The 24,760-nt window shown below is 50.9% G+C and overlaps 1 protein-coding gene across 1 annotated transcript in view; it reads right to left on the bottom strand.

The window, feature by feature from the left end:
• Window positions 1-24,760, bottom strand: part of LOC122377481 — a 128,050-nt gene that overhangs the window by 96,544 nt on the left and 6,746 nt on the right. The window contains exon 2 of the mRNA XM_043357537.1: window positions 4,526-4,733. Coding sequence (XP_043213472.1) covers window positions 4,526-4,733 — 208 coding nt within the window. The remainder of the gene's footprint in view (window positions 1-4,525; window positions 4,734-24,760) is intronic.

A 24,760-nucleotide genomic window follows, 5' to 3' on the forward strand; every position in this document is an offset into this window, starting at 1 on the left:
TTTGACGTGAATCGAATATAATCAGCGGTAAGGAGCGCGATGTAAAGACGGAACCGTCCCGCCCCGGCACAGTCTACAATTCAGGCGGCGCGTAACGGCTAGCGCCGGCCGCCGCGCCGCCGCGCCGCCGCGGCGGCAGGATGTTTGACTTTACACCGCTATTACTAGAAAAGTTGCGACCCGATTTTTTTATTTCTTGCACGAGAAGATCTGCAGTTCAATTCTGGACAGGTAGACAAAATTTCACATTAATATCATGCTTGCGGCGCGAGTTATTGGCGAAAAACAGGAGGGGTGGGCGAAATCCGCCCCCCCTTCCACTGCGCGTGTTAAGTGATTTGGCTCACATTGCGCTCAATTCGACCCGTTTGCGCCGCCCAGGCTCCCTTGTAAGTCACATGCTCTCACTGTGTGGGATGAACTATGAAACACTATTGAGAGTTGCTGGGGGCATGTGTCACGAGACCTGATTAGCGCTCCTAGACGAGTGGATGGTATTGCCGACTCACTGCGCTGGCTACTGGCCCAGAACAATGGCGACGCCTGGGCCATGATCCATATGCTCGTCTTACCCCAACGAGTATCATCGTAGCACTCCCGTTAAAGTTTGCGGGATTACTGGTTTGCGCTGAACAGGCTACAAAGAACAGCTGTTTGTACTTTGTGTTACATGAATATGATGTGTATTGTGTAACTGTGTTAGCCATCTTGTATTGTATCATGCCAATATGCTTTGTCCCTATATGATGGGATGTTAAATAAAAATTGATTGATTGATTGATTGACATGTTCTGAAGTAGAAAGCATGCTTATCAGACACGGGCACCTCGATGCGCTGGATATTATTTCCAAACCAGATCATTTAGCCGTCAAATATTATATTGTTTGTCTTATGTACATATGTATATGATTATTGTGATCTGATAACATGAAGCCAGAGTATCTAAAAAAACATGCGATTTAGGCACATATCATCCTGACGTCACCACATTACAAACACTGACGGGTGAGTGCGGCCCTTTCCCCCTCCCCGCTCCAGAGCCGTTGCTGACATTTCAGCATTGGCCACTTTTCTGTCTGGGTTCGCAACTTTTCAAGTGTGTAGAAAAACATGTAGCCATCTCTCTGCTGGCTTTCACCGAGTGCATCCGATTCGCGGATTCGACTAACTCGGTGGTCATCGTAGCGGAACCAGCATTCGCGTTCAGCGCTGTAAACGGTGGCCACGAAGTGGCCTGCGTGACTATCGCCGCCATAGTGGCTTACCACGCCTACTAGCTGGTACGCGTGGTCACCGGCCAGGTTCGCCGGGCACACCGACAGGTCGTCCCCCACGTGGGGCTCTGGCAGCTGTGCCTGTTCAGAGGCCTCTGTCACATCTGTTTGCCGTATTTTAACCTCCTGCGGTTCACAGTTCTTGTCTTCGTTAGCCTGTGACGGCTTCCACTCGGATTCGGCGAGGTCCAGCTTGGATGGCGGTATTGACATCTCTGCTGCAGCCACCTCTGACGAGGGAGGAACCGATGTCGTGATTCGCACTGGTGCTGTGGCCCGGGCTGGATCCAGCGGAGTGGCAGCTCGAACTGGAGGTGACGGTCCAGAGGCGAGCGGTAGTCCTAAGTGGTCCGGCTCAGACTCCTCGGCGTCGCTGAGCGTGCCCATTGTTGGGCGCCGATGTGGGGGATCGGTGACCTCACCTGCGACGTACTTATTTAACCTTCCAGGCGGTGGGGGAGGCATTTTTTGCCCCCCCCCCCCTTTAGTTTTTTCGATATATCTCCAGAACTGCTGCGCCGATCGTCACCAAACTTTCAGTACCCTCCCGTAAATAGCTATTGCACATTGTGACCAGATTTTTTTCCAAAGGCTATGATAGGTTGGCCGCAAATGACGTCAGAGTGACGTAATTTCTGCCATTTTCGACCCAAAAAAGGTTGTGCGGGAAGAGCTGTCAGGCCTACAGCTTTAGAGATACAGAAAAATGTTTCAGACATAAAAGGTGTAAAATCAAAAGGGCTACAAAACTGCCATCTCGGATTTTTGAAATTTGTGGATTTTGATCCCGAAAAATCAAAAAATAGATTTTTTGAATATAATAGCCGAAAAATCCAAAAAGTTTGTTGAATTTCGAACAAACCGGAATTAGGTAATAATCGCGAAGAAATCGGGTATCAGGGGTCTGACGCCAACAGTAGGTATGTATGTAGATACCAGGATGTTCATTACATGTCGAGTGCTGAGCTGCTGGGCATGCGGACACGGCGTGGGCGCTTCACGCCGAGAGAGAGCCGAGAGCACTTACCAGTCATCCCGCTGCGGGATCGGCGCAGTCCCGTGCCAACATTCCCAGCGCAACTAACCGAACGCTTCTTTAAAGTAAGGGTGGCGCTCTGCCATCAGCAGGGCTGCCGCTGATGACCTCTGACTGATGTTACCACTGAACACTGAACAAGGCTGGCGCAGTCGCTCGCCAGCTGCACGGGGCTCCTGGCTGCGACCCAACAGCGCCAAAGCCGCCCAGTCTCCAGGAGATGTGCGCATGAGGGTCTGTCGGGTCTGTCAGGTCTGTGTGTCTGAGGGTCTGTCGGATTTGTCGTGTTTGTCAGGTCTGTCGGGTCTACCGAGTCTGCGAAGTCTGTCGGGTCTGTAGGGTCTGCGGGTCTGTCACCAGAGCTGGTAACAGGGCCTCGGGCCTGGCTCGCGAAGGAGCCGCTGGGCGGTGCGGCTCCGTGGCCGGGGCCGGCCGCCATTCGGGTGTCGGGTCGGCGGTGTCCGCCGCTGCTGAGCGGGTCACGGCTCCGGGACGCTGACTTGCAGCGGTGACTTGCCGTACATACGTAGCGGGGACGACGCTGTAGCTCGCTCGCACTCGCCTGTCCCCGGCTAATCTGCTGTGTCACGCCGCATGCTGCCTCAGTTTAACCAGGACGGGCCGAAATGGGACGTTTCCGTTAGTGCCACTTTAGGTTTGTTTAATGTTCAGTCACCTTCCGCATAATCTAGCACCGCACCGTTTCAGTTTGTGCAGCGCAGCTGAGTTCTGAGTGACCTCATTCTGCGGCTGACATGAATGCCATCTGCGGTTCCGGAGGTCACAAAGCCAAGGCAATGAGTCCCATTCCGTTACTAACTTGCTTTTCGGCGTCGGCGTCCGCACGCCACTTCCCTGGTGCCGATTCTAAGCCGCAATAAGGACCGGGTGGGCGGTGTATCCGTGTTGATCTGCTCCCTCGCGTTTCCTTTGCTGCGCAATGGCTGCGCTGTGGCACAGACTCAGTGGCCATTGCGGCCCGGCCAGACGGCGGGGTCGCCGGCCGGGGTCGGCGGCCGACCGCAGCGTCACGCGTCACCAACGACCAGGGTGCCGTGACGCGCCGCCACACGCGCGTCAGATTGTGACGGTGCACCGTCACGGCCGCAGATGCGCCGCCGCCGCCGCCACCACGCGCCGGTCAGAGGCTGACGGCGCCGCCGACACCCAATCCGACACGGGCAGACACCCGCTGACCGTCCGACACGGGCAGACACACCCGCTGACCGTCCGACACGAGCAGACACACCCGCTGACCGCCCGACACGGACAGACACCTGCTGACCGCCCGACACGGGCAGACACCTGCTGACCGCCCGACACGGACAGACACCCGCTGACCGTCCGACACGGGCAGACACACCCGCTGACCGTCCGACACGGGCAGACACCCGCTGTCCGTCCGACACGGGCAGTGGCTATCGTCAGCAGTCAGCCGGCTGTGACATAGTCAGCTGAACAGTAGCGTGCGTGGACTTGTAACTCGAACGGCATCAGCAGCCAATACCGGAGCCGAGGAAAATACATACTGCCGCTACCGACTGCGTAACTCGAACGGCATCAGCAGCCAATACCGGAGCCGAGGAAAATACATACTGCCGCTACCGACTGCGTAACTCGAACGGCATCAGCAGCCAACACCGGAGCCGAGAAAAATACATACTGCCGCTACCGACTGCGTAACTCGAACGACATCAGCAGCCAACACCGGAGCCGAGGAAAATACATACTGCCGCTACCGACTGCGTAACTCGAACGGCATCAGCAGCCAACACCGGAGCCGAGGAAAATACATACTGCCGCTACCGACTGCGTAACTCGAACGGCATCAGCAGCCAACACCGGAGCCGAGGAAAATACATACTGCCGCTACCGACTGCGTAACTCGAACGGCATCAGCAGCCAACACCGGAGCCGAGGAAAATACATACTGCCGCCACCGGCTCGACCTTTCATCGACGAGGCGGGCAACTTGTCTTTTATTGTCTCTTAGTTCATTCATGCATTACGTGTCGGAGATTCCAGATGCGTGCATGATTCAATTTACCAGTTATTTCATAAATGTAAAAGTAAATGGCATTGGCAAATATTTTACTTTTTCGGGAACACAGAATGTTTTATTTTCGGAGCTGATACCCTATGTAAAACAAATCTAAGTGTTAGCTGGCCAGCAGCCGCTGCAGCCGCCGGCCGCGGGCCAGCGGCGAGTCTCACCTGCAGGGGAATGTGCGCTCGTGCAGGCAGAGCTGCAGGCAGTGTCGGCCGGAGCTGGCGCCGACGCGGCGACGCGAGTAGCCACTCAGCTGGTGGCCCGGCACGCGCTCGAAGGCCCAGGGCCGCCGGCAGGCGTCTGCCGCGCCACTCAGGCACATCTTCTGTAGGTAGAGCGTGAACACGGGGTACTGGGAGCGGGTCACCGAGCCTGCGGACACACACACACACCGGGCAGTGGTCAGCGGTCACCGAGCCTGCGGACACACACACACACACACACACACACACACACACACACACACACACACACACACACACACACACACACACACACACACACACACACACACACACACACACACACACACACACCGGGCAGTGGTCAGCGGTCACCGAGCCTGCGGACACACACACACACACAGGGCAGTGGTCAGCGGTATTGCACATCAGTACACCGTGCACAGCCGGCAGCTGAAGCATGGCAACAAGCCCAAACACAGCCACAAACACAAGCGCAACCATCAAGAATGTGTGGTCGTCGCAGCTTCCGTGCTTCGACGGCACCTTCGATAGCAACATCCTCTACTGGGTTTTGTTCCGTAACACATGAAGAGACGAAAGGATAGCAGACGAACGGTTTAAGGTCTCTACTCAAAATACAAAATGTGCATAACTGCAAAGTGTCTGGGTGTACAATGTGCATTTATTTATTTATTTAAATATACGACATCCACTCAAGGAGGGCTTTTCAGTCGAGGCACAGTTCCTAGACAAGATACGGTATAATAAGAACACTCACACTCACAGGGGCGTAGGCAGGGAGGGGGGCCACTGAACCATGGTCCAATCGCAAATGCAATTGTGATAGAATCGAATCGAAAAACAATCGCGACTGAAGGGCGCCAACGCGAATGTGTTTGCAAGGAAAATACGGTTGGAGGGCGCCCTCGGAGGGCGCCATTCCACATACGCCCTCCAAATACGATTGGAGGGCTCCCTCGGGCGCCCTCCAACCGCATTTGTAGGCTGTAGCTCTCTAAGCGTAGCGGTAGTCGCCTACGTAAGCCTGTTGATCACTGTCCTCCTGCCCACTGGCGCCCTCATTTGATCGGTGTACTCCTACCTACTGGCGCTCTCCTGTAAATAGGCGCCCTCTCACCCGAAGGCGCCCACCTGTAGGTCGCCACCCTGCTCTACACAATGGCGCCCTTCTGCTGGTCGGCACCCTCATAATTATTGGCGCCCTCCCACCTATTGCGCCCTCGTGAAATTTTGATGGCCGCCCTCCTCCCTTTTGGCACCCTCTTGTTGAGTGCCACCCTTCTAGACATTAGCGCCCTCCTACCTATTGGTTCCCTAGCCCCCCCCCCCCTGTTGAATGCTAATCGGGGCCCTTCTACCTATTGGCGCCCTCGTGTTAATCGCCGCCCTCCTAACCACTCGCGCCCTCCTAACTAGGTTGACCACCGCCCTCCTATCCACTGGCACTTTCCTGTTAAATTGGCGCCCTCCTCACAGGTCCCCTCCTGTTCAATGTCATCCTCTTGGGCAAAAGCACCCTCCTCACCATTGCCACCCTCCTGTTGATCGTCACCCTTCCACTCATTGGCGACTTCCTCTTGATGACCGCCCTCCTACCCATTGGCGACCTCTTGTTGATCACCACCTTCCTATCTATTGGTGTTCTCCTGTTCCTTGCCGCCCTCTCACCTGGTGGCACCCTCCTGTTGATTGTTGATCGGGGCCCTCTTACATATTGGCGCCCTCCTGTTGATCGCCACCCTTCTACCCATTGGTACACCTTATCATACATCAACTCTACACATGATGTGAAAAGTTCAGACCAAGGTCATTCAAGGTCAGGTCACCAGGTCACTTGAAGTGACCTCACCTCATAAAAAGTTTCAATGTCTGTCATAGCTACACCGAGTGACCGATCACTTTGAAACTTTCAGCGATTGCTAAGATCAATAGCATGTACAAAATGTATATCTCATAATTTTGATATCGATGACCTAAGGTCAGGTCAATTTTGCGACCTCCCCATTATAAGTCAGTGGGAGAAAATTGAAATGCGCCTCTTTTGGACCAAAGACATTATAAACACTCCCAAACACTGAATTACAAGTAGTTTAGACACACTGAACATGAACATGGTGTCCGTGACCCCTGTTTATGCCCTGAGGTCATCTTAGGTCACGAATGGTATCTAACAGTTTTTCGCAAATAACTTTTGATAGAGGCATGCTAGAGCGATGAAAACGCCTTAGATGTGTTCAGCTCGACAATACCGATCGGCTGATATGTAACATGACCCTTTCCGGTCAGGTCATGACCTTGACCTCAGGTCAACTTTTCAAGTTGACCTTTCAAGGTCAAGTTATGGTTCATTCGCTGCGTCTTGACGAGAGGAACACGATGCCGGTAAAAGTAAGCTCGTACAAGGCTTGGGTCAAAAGTTATTGCAGAAAAACTGCATCCGAAAAAATCGGCTATTTTTGCAGTTTTTGCCCCCTGCAGGCAAAACCGTTGACGTTAGGTCAAATCTGAGAGAGTTACTCAGAAAGATCGTTAATAGGGCTATCGAATGCGCTTTTCCGCGGCGCTGTAGCTCTATTGGTTCCTGAGTTATGCGTTGGCTTCTTGGAAATTGTCGACATTCGACCTGGAAATCGGCGAAGTTTTGCCTTCAATGACCTCTGGTGACCTGACCTTTGACCTGACCAAAAAATTGACCGAAGTGATTTCGTCATTATTTTTGACGCTCTTTCGAAAGCCGCCTTCCGCGTATCGCTACGTGGCCCAGGAACCGAGTTAGAAGAGGGGGTGTTCAAACACCCCCCCCCCCAGCAGGGCGTGGAAATCCAGGACCCCCAGCCGGGCGCGGGTTATGGTTTATCTTTCTTTTGCTGCCGCCTTCTCGTTGTGCGCTTGTGTTTACGCACCTCGCGCTCCGGTATCAATCCGATATGGTGGTCTGGTGTGTATGCCACCGCCAATAAACTTTTCTACAACGTCACTCATGGGCGAAGCTTCCTATACAGTTTGTGTGGCACCGGCCCAAGGCCTCGTCTAACATGTTAACTGGGGGGGCCAAACCCCCGCAGTCATCGACCTGGCCCCCCCAGTCAGGGCAAAAAGTCCCTACTGGGGGGGCCGGCAATAGTCAAAAGGCAAACGAATTTTTATTTCGAGGCGTGGGTGCACATAAAAGCAAATGCTTAAACGAAACGATGCAATGTGAGCACATTGAAATACCCCATTACCTAGGGCTGTTATGTGTTTGTTTTGTTTACCTGAACCATTTTTTTTCGCTGAGCAATACGTTACATTTCGTCTTTTCAGGCGCCCAACTCCGTGTCCCGGACATTCTTTTTTCATTAATTTAGTCCGAACCTTTTGAATGGAAGGATTGACAAGTACAGAGCCCCCGCTAAGCAGAGCTTTGCGTTGGCCCTGCCCTCTACCCTCCGATCGCGCAATTCGTGATCTATGACAGAATTTAGAGCCCAAAGGTTCGTATGCACATAGCCGCGCACGGCCGGTCCCCTCACTGACTTCGAATGGCTACGGCCTGCCACCAACCGTAACCATACTCGCCAGGAGGCTCATAAAGATCGAGCGATGTCGCGCTTCGAACCTGGACTGTTATAACCGGGACGCGTGCCCTCACCACGCGGAGTCCAAGGCTCTACCGGCAAAAATTTCTCCTTTAGGTATCACTCTGTTGTTTCTGTCCTCGGGGCGTCAATCCCTTGTTTTTGCCTATCGTCGTCCTCGCTATGCAGCGTCCAACTTCTGGCTGGACGGTCACCGGTGTGCGGCTAGAGTAGCTCCTAATCGTAATGAAGCAGGCTCCCGTTCTGGGTGGTCGTACGTAGGCGCAGATGCCAGGTTGGTGGTCTGTCTGTGGGGACGGGAACTCTGACAGCTGGATTATCTAAAGAAGTCGGCATGGAGTCCTGGAGGGCAAATGCCAGCCACTTCAGGTCCCAACGGGCCTCAAAGCACTGCTATCTTCATTTTTGTTTAGTTTATAGCCTCTGACGACCTTAAGGTTGTGTCGAAGATCCACGGCGATTACGGAGAATCCACCTGAGAAGCCATCAGTCTCCAAGTTGATACACAGGCATTACACTGGTCTGAGGGGCCCTAGTGGGAAAATACGGTCTCCACTCAGATTGACCCTTAAAGCCTGGTATGGATCATATAAAACCAGTGTGGGCTACCATAGAGGCCGACATAGGTCCAGAAGCTGGCATTAGCCCTCAGAGATCGGCATCGAGCGCTCAGAGGGAACCATCAGAAACTGATGTGGTTCTAAAAAAATGCGTATTGGCCCTCGACATAGGCTCGGCATGCAAATTCCTTAGACACGGCACTGCCACTCAAACACACGCTCACCAAGGAGAAGTGTGATTATTATTGTCTGATGAGGCAATGTGAGGAGGCTATAAACTAATATACAAGCATGGGTCGGATGGCCTACTATTTTTTTTTTAGTAAAAAAAAATATTCATGGTGTCAGGGCTGTGATGAAAAATAAGTGGTCTAAATCCGGTGAGAAAACAGGATTTGGGGGTACCCTAGGTTTGGCTCCTTCAGTCTCTGCCCCCCCCCCCCCAGTGAAAATTCCTTAGACGAGGCCCTGCACCGGCCCCACTAAACCTTAGGCATTTTTACAGTACAACTTCAAATTTGGTAAAAGAGCGAGAAGAGCTTTGAACAGTGAGCATGTAAAAGATGTGCCTAAAAAGCGGAGGAAAAGGTTGTTTTCGAAAATTTCGCGCGCCTTCGGCGCGCACTTCAACAACACTTCTTTAGTAGGAACTATAGTACCTATGCCATCACTTGCAACCTTTTCGTCACGTGTGAGATTAACCCGCGCCAGGACGTTTCTTCAGACATGCGGTAAACAAAAAAAAAGAGAAAAAGGTGCCACTACACTACGAGCTTCCGTTTTTCCTGTTGGGGGAGGGAACTGGGTGAGCGAAAGGGGCACACCTTTTGGTAAATTGCTCTTCCACGTGCTCTATAAAATGCAAACCATAGTCGCTAAAAGCAAGGTCATCAGGCAATGTCGAATGACCTAACTTTAAAAAAAAAATAAGCATAGTCACTTAACCCGCGCCCCAGTGGCGGTCTCAGCCAACTTCGCCCTAGTGGGGGGGGGGGGGGGGGGCATATGTTACCACCCACCTCTAACTCAAAAACTAAGAGGGCTAGAAAGACGCGGTAAAAAGCAGTCGATAGCTCTTGATGCGTACGTTTGAAAGTATTTCAGCCATTTTTCATCTTAGAGCAATATTACGGTCACCAGAGGTCATCAAAGGTCAAAATTTGCGAATTGTCATTATATTTTTCAGAAAACATGCCATTATCTCAGGAACTATGATAGCTAGAAAACCCCTGGGAAAAGCAATCGATAGCTTTTGGACTCTTCTTTTGATAAGGTAATCATCAAAAATGACCTCAGGTTAACGGTTTAGCCTCCAGAGGGAAAAAACTCCAAAAATAGCTGTTTTTACAAAAAGTGTTTTTCGACAATAACTTTTGACTAAAAAAAGCTGGGTCATTTCTAATGCCAGAATCGTGTTCCTCTCGACGAGACGCGTCGATTGAACTATAATTTGACCTTAAAGGGTCAACTTCAAAATTTGACCTCAGGTCAAGGTCCTGGCCGGAAAAGGTCATGTTGCATATCAGTCGATGCGTCTCGGCAAGACAAACACAATGAGGCCAACCCCAGCGTTCTATCTTTTTTCCAATCGAGAGTTATTGGCAAAAAAACTGTTTGTAGCCTCAAATGACCTCGGATGACCTTTCAAGAGGCTATCAGCAAAAAAGGCACCTTGGTCGTCACGGGTGGTCCAAATCATTGTAATCCTGAAATATTTGGACTGTTCCTATGCGTACACACGGATCTAGAGGCATTTTCGTTTTTCTCCATTGACTTATAATGGAAAGGTCACGCCACTGACCTGACCTTAGGTCACGCATATAAAAAATCCGAGATATACAAATTGTAGGCACCCATAACATCATGTAATGCACCAAGTTTAAAACCTCTCTGACAAACACTGCAGGCTGGACATGATTGCAAACTTTTTTAGGCTTGGTCAGTTAACTTGACCTGAGGCCAGTTTTACCAAAAAATACCAGCCGGCCGCCGAAATAAAATATCCAGCCGAAAAAATAGCCGCCACACAGCCACGAGTTTCACCAACAAAAAAATTCCAGCCGACTTCGGCCGGAAATATTTGTCGCCGGCAGTCAGCTGATATTTTAATATCGATAATGCTCAAGGAGATTGATAAATTATTTAAAACATGTTGTAATTAAATTAAAGCGTGTTTTTTAATGCAAATACCACGTATATTTAGAAATATTATTATTGGAAAACATTATATAGATTTTTAAGAGTTGTAACCACAAAATAGATCATTATAAACTTGCCAATACAAGACCACCAAATTGTAAACCTACGTCATTTATGAAGGTGACGATAGGAAGCGTGCGTTTAAGTGGATCTTTTTTCCTGTCAGCCTATTATATTTCATTTTTACAATACCTTCAAGTTGCAATTTACCTTTTTGTCTGCTTTTAGTCGCACCTTGTAGAAAATAATTGTGTCGTACGTGCACGCAATGTACGGACCCCCACTCCCACCTTTTATGAGGTGGGGACTATAATAGATGGGACCCGCTCCCGACGGACCCGGGAGTCGCACCTCTTTCCTAGATGTCAATAGAGTGGGGAAGAAGCGGCAAACATTGTTCCCAGAGGCGCCACCTGAAGCTGGACGGACAGTTCCGCTGCCGAGCGAGTGAACTGCGGTGCTGCGAGGCGGCTTCGCGCGCACTGCATTACACCTACTTCTAGGACCAAGAGGGCTAAGGATTCGCCAAGGCCTATATAAAGCCTTGTGCCAAGGCGAGTGTCTTACCTCAGGAAGATACCTACCCAGATTAACTGCACCGCGGTCATTGCAGGGCTGAGTGCGGTCGTTCGCCCCACTTCGGCGAGGTGGAGGTCATGCTGCCCGGCTAGGTGGTTTCAGCCGATATGCAGGCCCCGTTTGCCGGGCCCGGTCAAGACGAAGGAACGCCACACAGCAAACAATATAAGCTCCGGCCCCGCTACACTGGTCCGGCTCGTAACAATACCTGCGCTAGCTTCGTCGACCGTCGTTCGACTGCGCCCAGTACCGCTCAGTGGAGAGTCCTGCCGAACTCATCCACGTGTGCCGAGATCATTCGTTGCGCACGGACACAATCGTCCGACGGAGACCGCTTTACATGATGATCGCGTGGTGACCACCTTTTCGCCGGCTTCCACGCCCAGTCGAGCCGTCTGGCTACGCCCCAACCAAATGATCGTTCTAAGCCTTTCGACTGGTTTGCAAAACTCGGGTCTAATATCGAAGTATTTGGGAGTTAGGACACGTTAAATCCGTGTTCATGAACAAATATACATTATGCAACTAAAAACGCCTTACTTTCTTTAACTTTTCTAGGCTGATGACAAGGTTAACACCTATTCATTGTAATATTTCTAAAATGTAAATAAATCATGAGCGATGAGCGTAAAAAGGTGAAAAAAGCGATCAACTAGAAGCTAGTGTGGAAATCCACTGACGTAGGTCGCCTCGTGCTGGCGCAGCTCGTACAGCGGCACCGGCGTCTCCCGCACCCGGCCGTCCGCCTTGCCCGCCTGCGCCATCAGCCGCTGGAAATGGCTGCGCTGCCGCTCAAACATTAGCGTGACCGCCCGGCCGGCCCGGCTGACGCGCGCCGTCCGACGCACGCAGTGTGCCTTCAACAGCGCCGGGATGTCGTACGACACGACCGCGTCCACGGCGTCCACGTCAATACCGCGCGCCATAGCCTCGAGCACACCAGCGCGGCCATCTCAGCTAGCGCGCGCCGCCGCTGGCCCGCCGGCACTGCCCCAGGGAACTCGGCCTCGCGCGCGCCCAGCACCGACAGCGGTAGCTCCAGCTGGTGCGCCGCCTCGTTCCAGTTGACCAACACGAGCGAGCGCCGCCAGTCGGGCTGTCGGAGCAAACTGTGCATCAGCAGCGGCTTCTGCGGCTGCGGCGCCACCACGTTGAACGACTCGCTCAGCTCGGCCGGCGTGGTGAACCTGCCGACGAACTGACCGGGCAGTGCGACGGCGGCGGCCGCCCAGCAGTCGCGGCTGGAACAGCGACATTCGCTCCAGCTTCTCCGGCCTCCGGGTTCTGTGACAGGGTGGCCAAGAACGGCAGCTTCTGCAGCGGCAGGTGAGGCGCGCAGACGGCGGCGGCCGTCAGCCGGCCGGCGATGCAGGGCGGCGGGCCGTGGCCGCCGCCACCCGCTCCACCGCTTTCAGCCAGCCCGTCTCGGCCATCTCGATCACCCGGTCGGCTTCGTCGATCACCAGGTAGCGCAGGTGCGCTAGCGAGAAGCCCTCGGCGCTGGTTATGTGATCCATCAGCCAGCCGGGAGTGCTCACCACGATCAGCCGGGGAGACCGGGCCGCGCGGCCCCACCGCCACCAGTTGGTGCCCCCCTCGTGCCACTGTGTCTCCACCCAGCAGCCGGACGCAGAGCGGCGTGTCGGCGTCGTACTGGCGGAACACGGCGGGCACCTGAGCGGGCAGCGCCTGTGTGGGTAGCACAGCTAGCGCGCGCACCCGGCGGCCGGCGCACCGCGGCGCCGCGCCTGCACCAGCAGCAGCGCGAGCGCCAGCGTCTTACCGCGGCCGGCCGGCGCCGAGACGCAGAGGTCGGCCGGTGGCAGCGGCGACTCTGCGGCCGCCAGCAGCTCGGGCAGCACCGTCACCTGCACCAGGAACGGCAGATTGGCCGGCGCCGGCCGCCAATCGGCTGCGGGTGCGCCAGCCAGTCGGGCAGCGCACGCGGTGCACGGCCTGTCGGCTCGAGCGCTCCACCTCGTCCAGCACGGTGAAGTCGTCCGCGGCGGCGTCTTTGTCCGACTCGGAGGTGTCCTCACTGTCGTTATTGGCGACGGCGGCTGCCGCTGTGCGCTCAGTCAGGTCGGCCATCATAGCAACACTCGCCGATGATTGGCGTCATCGAAACCGTCGGACGACGGTGGATTCACCACCGTTTTTGCAGCAGAGACTGGAAAAACCTCAGCAATAAACAAGGAAAAACTTCACAACATGCCACAGCCTGCAATTGTGCATATTTTCATTATATTTCTCACATGACAGAAAATATTGGCTGCTTTATTCTAGGAACTGGCATGAAAACATAAGCAAAAATCAAGCTCAGTGAATTATTATTGTATTTCAACATGAGACTGGGAAAAAATCCTTGTCACTGTCAACATGACCAGTGTAACGGACGGGCTGCATGAACATTTCGGCGCATGATCTGAAAACTCTGTGTGCAGTAATTTCAGCGCTGAGGTGAACAACTAACATTTTGGCCGCAATTAGCCTGGTGCCTCCACAATTTAGCAAAACTAACTCACAATACTTACAGCCAGTTTTAACATGACCCCTGCATGACTCATGCATGCAACATACACATGCATTCAATATCAGCACAGTGCAGACACAACAGTTATGGATTCATTTACATTTTACAACAATACTATTATTTTCTTTTCCTTCAATATTGGCAGCATGACTTGCTGAGTTCAGTGGCACAATCTTATGACAGCATTCAGCAAGTTTGTTCGGATTCGCAACCATGCAAACTTTGCACGTTTTGCTTAAAAAAGAAGCCTTTATACATTTCTTTCATGCTATTCAATTTCTTTTTTAAATTTATTGTCATTTATCTTGAAAATCTTGCCATTTTGGTCTTAGCAATGTCAATGCACCTTCCCTATTCCGCACAGCTCAAGAAGTTCCACCCAAAAGTAGTAGTGTAGTGCCATTAGTAGCTGGCGCCTTGCAATGTCAAATGTAGCTGAATATGTGAAAACAGGGACATATTTATTTAAAATCTTGAGTCCAATGAGCCTACCCTCTCTGCCTCTCCTTCCAGCATATTGATATCTTCAAGCACCTTCGATTTTCGAAAATGACCTTCCATCATTATTTTCCACTTCCGTGCGAGCAATGAACTTGTAAGCTGACCACTAGTTAATGAGCTATCATCTTGCTGTTGGGTGCTTGTAGCAAAAAAAATAATATAAAACGAAAAAACTAACACCACAACACCAAACACCCGTCTTGTTGGTTCCTTTTGGTCCTGCCTGGTGACAAAGGCTCTTTCTTTACGCAATATCATCAGTATTCCTCTTCTAATCTTGAAGCCCAGATGCTTTACAAATTGGCCATGAATGATACTAAATTATTATATCAACTGAGAAGCGCAAATCACGATAATTAGTAACAAATGAGGCCAATTATTCCCACACGACATCAAAAAAATAGACGGGGTCGCCTGTCTATTTTTTGGGGCTGTTTTTCTACATATAATGGCGCAGATAAACACTCCATTAATGCCGCATTTGCCGTTGGTGAAACTCGTTGGCTATTTTTCTGGCTGATATTTTTTCACGCCGGCGGATATTTTTTCGCCTGGTTGGTGAAACTCGTCGGCGGGTTTTTGACAGAAAAATTGCGCCGGGCTGCTATTTTTCTGTTGGTAAAACTGGCCTCTGGTGACCTGACCTGACATGACCTGGGGTCAAAAATTTCACACATTGTCCAAAATTGATGTACCAAAATCTACCGTAGCGCCGCGGTTTTTTATTTATACGAAAAAAACGCAACAGGGTGGTAACATATGCCCCCCCCCCCCCCCACTGGGGCGAAGGTTAAGCTGAGCGGGTGACTTGTCGTTGTTTGTTTGTCGTTTATTCATGATTATGGGCATGGACAATGGACAGAAATAAAGTTGAATTGGTGCAAAAGCATAAACTTATTACGAGGCACCTCTTCAACAAAACAAAACGAAACAGAGCATCACCGAAATAAACACACACACACACACACACCAGGTCCCACGCGCAGCCCCGCCGCCCCGACAGACCTTCCGACCACTACAGCTGGACCACACGCGCTCCGCCAGCCTGCGGCCTCCCCCCTAACTTTGTACGGCGGCCCGTCTGGCCAGACCGGGACGGTGCCGTTCCATGGCATATGCCGTCCCGGCCCCGGGGAGAGCTGTGGGATACCTCCCTGGGCCGGGGAGATCTAGTGGATACCTCCCCGGCGCTCCAGACGGGTCGCGAGCCCCCGCCCGCACCCCCGGAAAATCATCTTTCCCGGGGGTGCCCCCTAACCACCGCCCTTTTGTGCCCCCTAACGACTTGACCTTTTGTGACCTGGAGTAAAAACAAAATACACACGATGCGAAATCAATGCAGCATAACCTATACCAAGGTACGCCAAAAAAACTGATGGCGTAGTAAAAAAGGCCTTCCACCCCCCCCCCCCCGTCCGCCGAGCGATCGTTAAGGATTTTAATCTCACGACCGTATGGCGCCCTCCTTGGGTGAGGTGGCGCCCTCCTTCGCGATTTTCTAAATACGCCGCTGCTGACACTCAGGTCATAAAGCACACTCAATTAGGTACAGTGGATCTATTTAAGATCTCCAGAGCCACCACGTGGCGCTACGGTCGGGGTAGGGCGAGTCCAAATCCCGAGGGAATTGAGGTCACCGGTCATTGTGGGGGAATGAGGGAGGGGGAGTGACGCGGTATCACAGCGCATGGGGCGTGCGTAGCGCCGGGAGTGGGCCGCCCAGGGCCGCCCGCCACTGCGCCGAGGCCAGTGGAGGAAACTGTGGTCAAATCTTCCATTTTTGGAAGCTTTCATTTTTGGAAGGACCTTCCATGAATGGGTATGCATTTCCAAAAATGGAAGGCTTCCAAAATTGGAAGGTCTAATCTCAGTGTTCCCAACTGTGATTCCCATCATTTGATTTAAGTTACGGCCTTTTTAAATGTGTAACATTAATAGTTGATTTTGCCATTTATGATCATTGATATAAGGAGAAGCAGCAGTGCTAGTGTTGGTAATACAGGCATGCTATGTCAATGTACAGTGGATCTAGTAAGTATCTCCAGACACAACTAGATGGCGTTGAGCCTCAGTCGAGTCCATGTGAGATTCAAGGAGAGGTCACTACCGAGCTGGGCTCGATGGGGAGGTGGGCGAGGGGGGGGGGTGGCGAGGTCACGGTGCGGGTGACCTGTCAAACGGCCCCGGCGCGGCGGGGCACTGCCGCAGGCAAATGGCGCGCTCAAGCGCTGTTCCAAATCGCGGTGGTGGGCCGGGCGGCCGATTAGCTTGGCAGTTGGCTGCTTGGAAGGAAAGGATAATGAGGCATGGGTTTGCTGTGTCCGGCTCATCTACTGTCAACTATGGTGAACGAAAAGTAATGCAAATGTGATGTTGGTGATGCAGCTGGCAATGGAAAGCTAGCGAATGCTCCGGTTGCCCAGTAGCTATAAGGATTAAGATTATTTATGTCTCCTGAAATTTTCATTGAATATAATTCAAGCAATAGAAAGATCGTATCGTTCGCCGGTTTTTTACCGGCTGGCGTTTCATGCGTAGAGCGCTCTTTGGCAAATAATTATCACGCAGGTGATTTTTTTTTTGTTGGTAAGATGGGCCTTTAAGGTCAAATCAAGTCGCTAAGAGAAGATGAGGAAAAGTGGACGAATGCCACATTTTTGTGCATGAAGTCTGGAGCAGGGCTGCGGAGTCGGAGTCGGAGTCGGAGTCGGAGTCGGTCGGAGTCGACAGTTGTGACCGGAGTCGGAGTCGGAGTCGGAGTCGATTTTAGAAACCCGAGCCGGAGTCGGAGTCGGAGTCACCGAAAATCTGTCGACTCCGCAGCCCTGCTAGGTCTGCGGAGTCGGAGTCGGGAGTTGGAGTCGGTCGGAGTCGACAATTCTGCCCGGAGTCGGAGTCGGAGTCGGAGCTGGTTTTTGAAAGCCGGAGTCGGAGTCGGAGTCGGAGTCGCCGAAAATCCATCGACTCCGCAGCCCTGGTCTGGAGTTTAAAAAAGCTAAAAGTCATAGTGTAAGCTAAAAACAATAAGATCAGTTAATAAAAATATTTGACCCCAAATTAGCCTCTGTTTTGTCTGACCATGAGTGTAAGACACCGGTCCTATATACGGCCTTGCACCGGTCCAACCGGGTTCAACCCGGCCCAACCTGGTTCGGCTCCCCCTTTTTTAATATAAATTTGGCCCGAACCTTTTGAAAGAAAGTAATCACAAGGACAAAGTCCCCGCTAAGCTGAGCTTGTTGCGTTGACCCTGCTCTCTACCCTCCGATCAAGCAATTCCTGGTCTATGGCAGAATTTAGATTCCAAATTTTAACGTGCGCACATAGCCGCGCACGGCCGGTCCCCTCACTGACTTCGCCTGGCAGCGGCCTGCCACCAACCACAACCATACTCGTCAGGAGCCGCTCAAAAACGTCAAGCACACGTCGCGTTTCGAGCCCGGACTTTTGCAACCGGGACGTGCGCTCTCACCACATGGCACATGGAGTCCAATGCTCTACCGACCGAGCTACCGGGACGGACATTTACCTTAAGGTTCCGCCCCGTGACATTGACAGACTTCAGACACTTTGGCCGAACTTTAGCCGAAACACTGAGCAAGCTGTGCAGGGCGATAGGTGCTCGTAGCGTTGAGGTTGGGTAACCTGTGAGCTGAATGCGATGCCGTGAGTTCGAGCCCCACTCCCGGGTCTGGTTTTATCATAGACACGAACCAAAACTTTTCCTTCTACTGCAACACAGATAAACACGATGACATCTTTCCCCAATATTTTCCCCCAATATCCTCTCTCAAGTCAAAATTATCGCTTATAAATGTTGAGCTAAGTTTCATTTTTTTTAAGAAACTATTTTTGGTCATTTGTCTGGAGCCATTTCAACTCTTTTTCTTTTCTGCTTCTTTTCGACCCGATAAAACCCACCAAAACTGAGCGTGACAGATAAAAAATATCTAACATAAAATCCAAATAACAGTTTGGAAAAGCTCATCATGCATCCTGAAAAGCATCATGCAAATATCGACTGAATAACGGGTGGTCAGTATGAAACTGGACAAAATTTGATTAAGCATAGCATCTCCAATTATGGACCGATCTTAATTATTTTCGGCAGGTAAATACTTACAGTTATTCTATATTACCAGCTCAGATTTCAACTTTCTACTATTAACGAGTAGAAAACATTGCGCCGGTAAGTCAGCAAGCGTTCCGGGACCTGTTCGCGCAAGTTTTTGAAAATAATACAAATTACAAAAATGCTACAATTTTGCGTCACATTACGCCATAGGATCTCACCAGATCTAAAGAATATGTGATCATCGATAAGTTCTGAGGACTTGCAGATGTTTTGCATGGTGGGCACGGCAAGATCACCAAGAAAATGCCCATTCAGCTCCGGAAGAAACAAACCGGCGCCGTCACCGAACAGTTGGGGCTCTCCCAGTGATCTCTGGGAAGAAATTCTGGAATCTTCAAAACATATGACCAATTAATATGTCCACAAGCAGGAATCAGGTACAGAAATAGGATAAAGGTGACGGAGGCACAATTTCGTATACAGCAAAACCGCCTGCGCCGTCTGTCACAGGGTCCAATACAGGGTAGCAAAAACATGGAGGTGCATATGGACAATGAATCTGATTTCACCTGAAGTGGCAGCCAAATGCCTTCCATTGTCGAATTCTACACCTCACCTGGTGGAGACACTATTCCACATGTGGATCTCACCTTCGCTTTCGACCTGGGAGCAAGTACCCACCCGAGATGCCCGTCTGGCTTGCCATGAGTCCGAGGGGCTCGTGCGTCCAGTTACTTGCCGAGCACAGGCAATGTAACGGGTGAACTGTGCTATGAAAAGTGTTTGAATGGCGTGTTGTTACCACTTATTGAGTCTCAGAACACAGAGCATGATGCTCTGTTAGGTTCCCACCTTGCAACAGTCACAGTACGCGCGCTAGAACACGAAACTTCTTGAGGAGGCTGGGGTGCCCGAAATAGCACGTGACATGACCCCGCCTCGTACCCCTCAGATTTAGCCCATTGAGGATCTGTGGGGCTCATCAAACAGAAAGTGTATAAGGGAAGGTGGCAGGTCAGCTGAGACGCAAAATTGAAGCAGAGAATCCAGCAGGCCATCCGTCAAATCGACCCGGAGGTGCCGCGAAAGATAATGGCGGGGCTGCCAGCGCGCGTGCGCTTGGCGGCTGACAGAGGTCCAGTGTCGCAGATCCATTAGGGCGAGCGTGATCACAACAAAATAATGGCACGGTAACGCGATTTTCGTTGCTTTCGCTTGAAAACTTACGACACAGTAACAATTCAAACTTTGTCCAGTTTCATACTGACCACCCGTTAGTTGCATGCTATGAATACTCCTAGGTTTTAATTATCATTGTTCAACATTTTAGCTGGAACTGACGCTGCCTCTGGCTTGCCCGTTTGTCTGAGATAATGATTCCCATCAGTCGCATTCTTGCCGGTTCCACATGAACAGATTACCACCATACCGGAGTGAACGCACCCGCAACCATCATCCCCTCCCCTCAGCCCCGGCGCAGTGGCGGGCGGCCCACTCCCGGCGCTACGCACGCCCCATGCGCTGTGATACCGCGTCACTCCCCCTCCCTCCTTCCCCCACAATGACCGGTGACCTCAATTCCCTCGGGATTTGGACTCGCCCTACCCCGACCGTAGCGCCACGTGGTGGCTCTGGAGATCTTAAATAGACCCACTGTACATACATAGTGATTACGGAGCGAGCGAAGCGAGCGTAGTCTTTCCTTAGATTAACGGAAATTTCTGAGTATGAGCGGCCGGCCGGCCGGCCGGCCGTGGTCACGCTTTTGCGAGGCTTATATCTCAGCAACCACTTGACCGATTTACACGCGGTAATTTTTGTAGGGTAGCTTCATTCCTTCTACCAAGTATTGGACTATTCCTGATGCATGTGGGTGACCCCTTATGCACGTGCCACGTGCAAAACGAAGAGGTGTCCGTTTTGTAATTGTTGCAATATCTCGGCAACTACTTGGCCGATTGCGCTGAAAGTTGGCATGTAGGTAGGCACCCACTAGGCACTGCATATCCATGTGCCAGAGTTGGGGTGCTGCTGCACGTGCGCACGTGCAGTGGTCGTTTCCAGATCTCGAGAACGGCTCGACCGATTGCGCTCAAATTTGGTACACAGTTAGGGACCGGTTAGTAGGGTGCCGTGCACATTGCACAAGTCAGTTGGGACCCATTTTGCACGTGCGCACGTGCAGGGTGCCGCTTCCAGATCTCGAGAACGGCTGGGCCGATTGTGCCCAAAGTTGGCACGTCGCTAGAGACCGGTTAGTAGGGTGCCGTGCACAAGTCAGTTGGAGGTACCCCCTCGCAATTTCGCACGTGCAAGGCCCTGGGACACTAGGGAAATTGTCCCTATAAGTTTTGAAATCATCGAAAACTACTAGGGATTGTCCCTATAAGTTTTTGGAGGTCCCTCTACTGGGGACACGCAAAGAACCCGGGACAGGATAATGGCGCAACTTGCTCAGCTCTCCAAACACATGTTTTGCCTTGCGAATGGTCGCGTCAACATCGCCACGGTAAATAAAAAGGCCCGTGAGCGGTGTGCCTCCCCACAGATGTAACTGTGCCCTCCGACCTTCAGGCACGTGTATGTGGTCGGAGGGGCTCCTCCGGCTCGGGCGTGCTTGGCGCACTCGGGCAGCACCCAGTAGAACCCAGTGTCTGGTTTCATAACACCCTTCGGGGGCTACAAGCCCAAGGTACTGCTCATGGGTCTTAAGAATAGCAGTGGTTATCTCCAGCGGGTAGTGGACGCCGTGTACGCTCCAGTGCTGGTCACGGGAAAGGTGGCCTGCTATCTTGATGATCTGAATTCTGATCTGCTCCACCACGACCGAAACTGAGCACCTGGAGACCCTGGAGGACACGTTCCAGCTGGCTCAGAAGCACGGGGTGAAGTACAGACCGAGTAAGACCAGGCTTCTCTGTCGGACAGTGAAAGTGCTGGGTCATGTCATTTCTCCCGAGGGCATTAGTGTCGATGACAGCAAAACACAGGCAATCGCCCAAATAGCAGAACCAACCAATAAGCCCGAGCTAAGAGTTTTCGTAGGCTTGGCCAGCTTCTACAAGCGTTTCGTACCGGGTTTTGCGGCCCTCTCACGACCCTTACTGAGCTTACTGAAGAAGAACGTGCCCTATGTATTTATTGAGGAGTGTAGGGAGTTTTTTGAGGCGCTGAAACGGTAATTAAAGGAACTATCCCACTTTCTAAAATGTTGTTAAAACCAGTTAAATTGTGCCCGACTTTATAGATTGGATGACCAGGAACACGGTTCTGGCATTTATTTTTCATTAAACATCTTAGGCTTCCCATATTCCAAACACAAACTTTCAAATATGTGACGTCACAGCCCAAAATTACCTCCTTCCCCAGGCCACATTACTGTCATAAAGCTGATTCTTTTTACTCTGTAGGCACCACAACAAAGTTCAGACCAAGTTTTAAGCGATTTTTCAACGAACAAACCCATTTAAATCAGAATGACTAAACGAGGTGACGTCACACTAACGGTCGCTCCATGTTGAAGATAGGGCCTTGCGCAAGGCCCATTTTCAAATGAAGAGAACGAATTTCTTCAACACCAAGAGGCCGCGGGGGTTGCAACCTAGATAGATAGTGGTTTCTGAACCTCGCCGCAAACTTGGCTATCTCAACTCAAACCCCATGTTAAAGGTGGGATAGTCCCTTTAAAACGGTATGTATATGTATGCGAGTCCGGTGCTCCGGCACCCCGACTTCTCGGGTAAATACCCATTTCACGTCTACACCGACGCGAGCTGATGAGCACTGGGAGCGGCGCTGCATCAGGAATTTGAGGATGGAGTTTGAGACTGAGAGCCTCACCCTATAGCTTACGCTAGCCGAGTGTTGACGGCTGACGCCGTCCGAGCTGCCGCAGCCTATACTGGTAAAAGAGAGCCTGGTGGTCTTCTTTGCTCTTTGAGAAGATCTTTTACTACCTTGACGGTCGGCATTTCATACTGACCACAGACAACAGCGCTCTCGGACACCTGCTTCCGGCCACAACGGAACCCAAATGCTCCTCACGACTTGTGAGGGATGCATTGAGGATGCTTGTGCTCGATCCGAGTTCGAGGTGCGGCATCGCCCGGGGCCCGAAATACCGCGCGTGGATGTACTGAGTCGTTTGTCTTGGAGGGCAATGAAAGAAGGGCAAAGCCAAGAAGTGACCGTGGTCATCGACCTTGACTCGTGCACTCGGTCGGTTTGTACCATCATTGAGATGGGTATCAAACCGCTGAGTGCCAAGGAGCTGCGAGCAGAGCAGCTGAAGGATGAGCAGTTGGAGCCGATTATACGATTAAATGCATACTAATGTGTCAGATGCATAGGCAGAAGAATGTGGGCACACGTTTCATGATCGAAGAATATGCCTACTACCGCGTAACTTCTTCTTTTTTCCAACTAAATATTAATTATTCTCCCTCGTTTTTAAAGTACAGTGGCCGAAATCAAACGAGAAACGCAGATTTGGGGGTTAGTGGGTATTGGCGACCACACCAGACTCAAGCAAAGGGTTGTGGGACGCCCTGGAAAAGTGTCCCTAGAAGTTCTGAAACCGTGGTGACGCCGCTGGTGTCCTGGTGCACTACTCTCTTTTTCTACTTCTAGAGGACACATGGAAATTCGGAAGAGAAAACAGCTGGTCAATAACCAACCAGGAGGAACACAGCTATAGTCCTGACAAAAAAATGGTTTAAATTAAACTTGTTATCCCTCATATAAATTGAAGATTCATGCTCCTTCCATAGAAAGTAGCACGAAAAACGGCGCACCAACCCCTATTTAATTCGTCCCATATTCCGGGAAAACATTGAAAAATGACGAGACCTCCATCCAAATGTTTGGCAAAAGCCTTAAAAATTTGAAATCAACCACGCAATATGCTAATAAATGCAGAAAACAGCAACAAATACAAGTTTTACTCGCCACTACCCTCCCGGGACCCCCGCACTCCGTCCCGACAAATATGCACTGTAAACAAAGTCGGCGGTATCAAACAAGCATGGCCCATCACTAAAGTACTTTTAAGGATTACTTTTCGTTTTTGATGCTTTTTGCTTACAAATATTTGATAAAGTCTTAAAAAGCCATCGTTTGTCGGTAAATTTTTGTCAATTTTCCATGACTCATTACTTTGAAAAATTACATAAATTACATCCACGCTAGGATTTAGACATCCACGCTAGATTATGTACACTTCACTATGGCGAATTGAAAGCAACCAGGGGCGATAGTCGCATTTGCCTCATGTTCGGCGGAAATCAGTAAGTTCCAACATATGCGCAACATTTTCTATATTTGGGTACGATGACGTCGTCAGCGTACCCATTTTTGGAAGATGCGTACCCAAGTATGGAAAATCCTTCCAAAAATGGAAGGCTTCCAAAAATGGAAGATTTGACCACAGTTTCCCCGACTGAGGCTGAGGGGAGGGATAATGGTTGCGGGTGCGTTTACTCCGGTATTGTGGTATCCTGTTCATGTGGAACCAGCAAGAAAGCGACTGAAGGGAATCATTATCTCAAACAAATGGACAAGCGAGAGGCAGCGCCAGTTCCAGCCAAAATATTTAACAATGATAATTGAAATCTAGGACCATATATAACATGAAATACCAGGTAGATAACAGGTAGTTCATGTTTTCTATGCTAGGACATATTCATAGCATGCAGCTATTAAGTCGATAGTTGCATTATGTCTTAGGCTTTTCTGTTCTTTGAGTTAGATATTTTTTTCATTTGGCACGTTCAGTTTTGGTGGGTTTCATCGGGTCGAAAAGAATCAGGAAAGAAAAAGATTTGAAATGGCTTCAGAAAAATGACAAAAAAATACTTTCCTAAAAAATGAAACTTAGCTTAACATATAATAAGCATATAAATTATATCCTTAAACATATAACATATATATAAGCGACAATTTTGACTTTATTTAGAGGATATTGGGGAAAATATTGGGGAAAGATGTCATCGTGCTCGCCTGTGCTGCAGTAGAAGGAAAGGTTTTGGTTCGTGTCTAGATAAAACCAGACCCGGGAGTGGGGCTCGAACTCACGACATCGCATTCAGCTCACAGGTTACCCAATCTCAACGCTACGAGCACCTATCGCCCTGCGCAGCGTGCTCATTGTTTCGACTAAAGTTCGGCCAA

This window comes from Amphibalanus amphitrite, unplaced genomic scaffold (genome assembly GCF_019059575.1).
Source record: "Amphibalanus amphitrite isolate SeventyFive unplaced genomic scaffold, NRLGWU_Aamphi_draft 000045F_arrow, whole genome shotgun sequence".
NCBI classification, from domain to species: Eukaryota; Metazoa; Arthropoda; class Thecostraca; order Balanomorpha; family Balanidae; genus Amphibalanus; species Amphibalanus amphitrite.